The 5,987-nt window shown below is 41.4% G+C and overlaps 1 protein-coding gene across 7 annotated transcripts in view; it reads left to right on the top strand.

Moving 5' to 3' along the window:
* Positions 1 to 5,987, top strand: part of sorbs2b (sorbin and SH3 domain containing 2b) — a 308,354-nt gene that overhangs the window by 286,011 nt on the left and 16,356 nt on the right. For all 7 annotated transcript variants that reach the window (XM_043706062.1, XM_043706014.1, XM_043706081.1 and 4 more), the window contains one exon: positions 1,281 to 1,327. In XM_043706062.1, the coding sequence (XP_043561997.1) occupies positions 1,281 to 1,327 (47 nt within the window). The remainder of the gene's footprint in view (positions 1 to 1,280; positions 1,328 to 5,987) is intronic.

Below are 5,987 nucleotides of genomic sequence, written 5' to 3'. Positions count from 1 at the left end.
GACAAAGTCTTTTCCCTGAGGTTGGGGAGTCCAGAACTAGAGGGCATAGGTTTAGGGTGAGAGGGGAAAGATATAAAAGAAACCTAAGGGACAACCTTTTCAAACAGAGAGTGGTACGTGTATGGAATGAGATGGTGTGGTGGAGGCTGGTACAATTGCAACATTTAAAAGTCATCTGGATGGGTATGTGAATAGGAAGGGTTTGGAGGGATATGGGCCAGATGCTGGCAATGGGACTAGATTGGGTTGGGATATCGGCATGGACAGGTTGGACCGAAGTGTCTGTTTTTGTGCTGCACATCTCTATGACTCTATGACTCTGTAAGTGTATTCAAAGCTAAGATAGACAGATTTTTAATCTGTAAAAGAGTAAAGTGTTATGGGGAAAAGAGAAAAGTGGAGTGAAGGACGAGCCATGATCCCATTGAATAACAGAACAGATTCAATGGACCTACTTCATCTTATGGTCTTATGTGTTCAAGCCTTGCACCTTTTTTGAATTAATGGGGAAGGTACAGTCCTCTGTTGCTTTCTTCTTGACAACACCTCAGCCATCCAGCGTCAATCCTTTAATACCCTTTAATCCTGTGGTATAAATTGTGATTGTTCAAAATTTGGCATTCTTCCATTTATGCTGATGAGCATTGGACGAAAACCTTGGCAACATTTCTCTTCTCAGCAAAAGTACTTCAACCATTGTCCTCTTTCCACGCTAACCTTTAATTTCAGACATCCGTGTCATGTTTTATAAAAAGTACAGAATGGGTTTTGTTCGGAAGTTATCGATGATTATCATTGAAACAGATGCACACGCGCCAGCATTGTGGGATAAACCAGGCTCATTGTTCTTGACAGATTGTAAAGTGTTTAACTTTTTTTAAAGGATTTTAATTATTTTGCAGAGCAATATTATGTCTTCTCTCTCTTTCTCTCTCTCTCTCTCTCTCTCTGTATGTGGAATTATGGCATGCATGAGAAGTGATAGCATAAGCCCCCATTGCAGTGTGTAAACAAAGTGATCCGGTCTGAGGTTTGACTTTGCAGTGTTGCAATCTGCTCAGGGCTGCGCATGTGTTACGCATGATGCTACGTGTACAAAAGGCTCTTTGCTGCAGTTTTATTTTGGATTACCCCCTCTACAGCTTCCCTTTTACTCATGTTTCATTTCAATTAGGGATGTCCCTTTTGTTTCCAGATGGGAAAGATTTCACAATCTTAGTGAATACTGTAAGCTTGTCATTTAATAACAATAACAAGATAAATATATGTTTCTCCCATAGAATCAACAACCTTCCCTTGTTCATGAACGCTCACAGATTGGAGAGCCGTGAGTACACTTCTATTTTGTTCTGAATAAAATGCAGTTTTGAAATTAAAATTGAAGAGCCTATTAGAATTTTATATCCTGAACTTGCCACTGAAGTCCTGAGTTCAACAGTTGGGCAAAATAAAATGTTGACGTGTAAAAGGTCAGTTTGTTTTAATGTAGTAACACAAAGGTGTATAATGCTGAACTGTAAGGACCATACAGCACCAGAAACTATTCAATTAATACTCGGTATTCTGTAGGCAAACCTCCAATCACAAAACTTAGGCCAGATAGGTACTGTAGCCCCTTAAGCATAGTAAAATATACCAAAGCACTGAAGATTGATACCTGACTGACCGAACAGTGACTAAACGAAGAGAAAGGGTTGGAGAGGCAAAGAGATGTGCGTCTGGAATTCAGAGCTCGGAATTTAAAGTGACAAACTTGTGGCCAGCAATAGTGGGATTTTGGGAGTGAGGGATGCACAAAAGACTCTGGGTAGAGTAGGCATGAAATAGGGAGATGTCATGTTTGGAGTAATTTGAACATGGGAATAAGAAATTGAAGCAGCAGTATACCAGAGTTCGGTTGAGATCAATAATTTCAGGATTTCTGAGTGAATGGGATTCGTTCTGAGTCAGAATTTGGGAATAGCTCAAGTTAATGGAAAATAATGGGGTTGAGGGAGAGGGGAGGGTTGAGAGGATGATTTGGAGTCGTGTGAAAACCAGACCAGATAAGGATGACAGTTGCCTTCCCTAAAGGATTTTGAGACTTGATCAGCTCAGTCAGTAATAGTGCTGTTTTTAGGTGAGTGTTAGACTAATTGAGTCTGGATGTAGGAAGGTGATGCTTGAGGACAGGCTTTGTGCAGGAGGAATGGAAGAAATTGTAAGTTCACCCAAAACTGGCTTTGAGAGAGGTGGTAGTGAGGTAGAGATAGGTAACATCAGTATAAATGAAAATATTCACCTTTTGTCTTCAAATTATTTTATAATTGGTGGGGCCAAGGATACTCCATTGGGCGATTCAGGAGATAAAGGTGCAGGGATGGGAAGCAAATCAATTGTAACAATTGACAAAAGTAACAAGTACTTTCTAATCAACCTGTTCAGAGAGAGATATGGGGATATGGGACTTGAACCCAGACCATCTGGTCCTGAATTAGGCACACTATCACCACAAGAACCCTTAGGAAGGCTATTAGTACTCAGCAGTTCAATGGAGGACAGATATTGATGAGAATGGTGTAGCTAACTGCCTCAAGGACTGCGTAAGGATTGCATGCATCTGTGACTTTCATGACTAGAATTTCAGCATTGAGGCTAAGTCAGAATTCAGATCAGAGAGATTCAAACATGGAATTATGGGAAAAATGATCATGGATACAGACATCAAATAAATTTTTGTTCCGAGGAGGATTGTATGATGACTCCAAATTTGAAAAGAAGTGAACGGCACCGGACTATTTGCGGCATCGGCTAGCATGGGACAGTCAACATTGAGGCTTAAGGGAGGTGATGGCTTCGTGGCATTGTCACTGGACTTGTATTCTGGAGATCCCAGGTAACATTCTGGGGAGCTGAGTTCAATTTCCACAATGCCAAATAGTGTAATTTGAATTTAGTAATAAGTCTATTGAGGACCATGAAACCATTTTCAATTGTCATAAAAACAGCACTACTATCGACTGAGCTGATCAAGTTTCAAAGTCCGTTAGGGAAGGAAACTGACATCCTTGTCTGGTCTGGTTTTCATGCAACTCCAAATCCACAACAACGTAGTTCACTCTTAACTGCCCTCTGAAGTGACCCAACAAGTGAAACTGCTAGGAAGTTTTAAAAAGGAATGAAACTGGGTTGAACACCTAATATCAATTGGAGACATGGTTTTTAACCCCATCGTGAACACTTTGTATCTGTCCTTACCTATGAGGCAGATGCTGATTGGGCAATGGTGACAAAGCAAAACACACAGTGACTAGATGGTTTTGAAATTAATGAGGAGGTGCTATTGAATAAGCCGATTGTGCTTAAAATTGTTAAGGCTCCAGGATGGGATGCATCTAAGCATAATAAAAGAAGTGAGAGTAGAAATTGTAGAAGACTGGAGATAATCTTCCTCAGGGTGGCACGGTGACTCAGTGGTTAGCACTGCTGCCTCACAGCGCCATGGACTTGGGTTTGATTCCAGCCTCAGGCAACTGTCTGTGTGGAATTTGCACATTCTCCCCACGTCTGCATAGGTTTCCTCCGGGTGCTCCGGTTTCCTCCCCCAATCCAAAGACGCACAGGTCAGGTGGATTGGCCGTGCTAAATTGCCCATAATGTTAGGTGCATTAGACAAAGGGAAATGAGTCTGGGTGGGTTACTCTTCGGAGGGTCAGTGTGGACTTGTTGGGACAAATATCTTGTTTCCACAATATAGGGAATCAAATCCAATTCAGGAATAGTGCCACAATCCAAAATAAAGAAAACTAAAAAGATGTGATCCTTACATGAAGCCACGGATTTCATGCTTGAAAACAGATAAGCATTTACTGCAAAGGAGGAAGACAGAACAAACACTGAATTATCTATAACCAGAATCACCATACATTAAACAAGCATGAGCAGACAAATTGTGGTTGATTACAAACTAGAAATTACATATTGAATGGCAGGAATGGATGAAGAAATGTCTCCACATCTGTCATAAATGGCCTACCCTTAGGTTGTGACCCCTTGTTCTGGACTCCCTGGTTATTGGGATCATTCTTCCTGCATTTACACTGTCTAGTCTTTTTAGAATTTTGTACGTTTCCAGGTAGACAGGGTGGTTAAAAAGGCGTTTAGCATGCTTGCCTTCATTGTTCAGACCATTGAGTATAGGAGTTGGGATGTCATGTTAAGTTTGGTGAGGTCACTTTTAGAGTACTGTGTACAGTTCCGGTTGCCCTGCTATAGAAAATATATTATTAAATTGGAGAGGATGCAGAAAAGATTTATCAGGGTGTTGCCAAAACCAGAGGGTTTGAGTTATAAGGATGGGCTGGGACATCTTTCACTGGTGTGTAGGAGGTTCAGGGGTGATCTCATAGAGGTTTATAACATCCCAATGGGCATAGATAAGGTGAATAACAAAGGTCTTTTCCCTAAGGAGGGGGAATTAAAAATTGGGGACATATTTTTAAGGAGAAAGAATTACAAGGGACCCTTTTCGTATCGAGGGTGACTCTTATATGGAATAAACTGCCAGAGGAAGTGGTTGATTCAGATACAGTTACAAAATTTAAAAGACATTTGGATAGGTACGTGAATAGAAATAGCTTAGAGATATCGGCCAAATGCAGCAAGTGGGACAAGTTTAGTTCGGGAAACTTGGTCGGCATGGACAAGTTGGACCGAAGAGTCTCTTTCCATGCTGAATTACTCTACAGATGGTGAAATTTAACTTTAGTAAAATTTGAAATTCAGAAGTCTAGTCGAATGGTGGCTGTTGATGGCCGCATCGTCGATAGCTATAAAAACCCATCTGGTTCACTGATGTCCTTTTGTGAAAGAAATCTGTCATCCTTACCTAGTCTAGCCTACATAAGCCTCCAAATTTACAGAAACACACAAAAAGGGGCAAGAGTATTCCATTTGGCCCTTCAAACCTGCTCCACCATTCAGTAACAGTATTGCTGATTATCCAATTCAGTACCCTCTTCCTGCTTTCACCCCATACCTTTGATCCTTTTAGCCCTAAGCTATTTGAAGGAAGTCCTCATTTGAGATGTGGGAGGATTTCAAAGATAGGTTAACGGTAGTGCAGGATAGGCATATCCCGTTGAAGGCAAAGGATAGGAAGGGCAAGATTCGTGAACCGTGGATGACAGGAGAAATTGTACGACTAGCCAAGAGGAAAAGGGAGGCGTACATAAGGTCTAGGCAGCTAAGAACAGAACTGGCCCTGGAGGAATATCGGAAGAGTAGGATATGCCTTAAACAACGAATCAAGTGGGCTAAAAGAGGTCATGAAATAGCTTTAGCAAGCAGAATTAAAGAAAATCCCAAAGCATTTTATTCTTATATAAGAAGCAAGCGGATAACTAGAGAAAGGATTGGTCCACTAAAAGATAATGAAGGAAGGCTGTGTGTCGAACCTGAGAGAATGGGTGAGATTCTAAATGATTACTTTGCATTAGTGTTCACTGAGGAGAGGAACATGATGAATGTTGAGATTAGAAACAGAAGTTTGATTAGTCTGGATCACGTTGGCATAAGTAGGGAAGATGTGTTGGGTATGCTAGAGGTTATTAAGGTAGACAAATCCCCAGGACCCGATGGGATCTATCTCAGGTTGCTGAGGGAGGCGAGAGAGGAAATAGCTGGGGTCCTGACAAATATCTTTGTGGCATCCTTAAATACAGGTGAGATGCCGGAGGACTGGAAGGTTGCTCATGTTGTAGTAGGGATATTCCAGGTAACTACAGTCCAATGAGCCTGACGTCGGTGGTGGGGAAGTTGCTGGAGAGGGTACTGAGGGATAGGATCTATTTATATTTAGAAAAGAATGAGCTTATCAGTGATAGGCAACATGGTTTTGTCCATGGGGAGATGGTGCCTTACCAACTTAATAGAGTTCTTCGAGGAAGTGACCAAGTTGTTAGATGAAGGAAGGGCTGTTGATGTCATATACATGGACTTTAGTAAGG

The sequence above is a fragment of the Chiloscyllium plagiosum genome, chromosome 2 (assembly GCF_004010195.1).
Source record: "Chiloscyllium plagiosum isolate BGI_BamShark_2017 chromosome 2, ASM401019v2, whole genome shotgun sequence".
Lineage (NCBI taxonomy): Eukaryota > Metazoa > Chordata > Chondrichthyes > Orectolobiformes > Hemiscylliidae > Chiloscyllium > Chiloscyllium plagiosum.
This window is presented reverse-complemented; position numbering and strand designations above follow the sequence as displayed.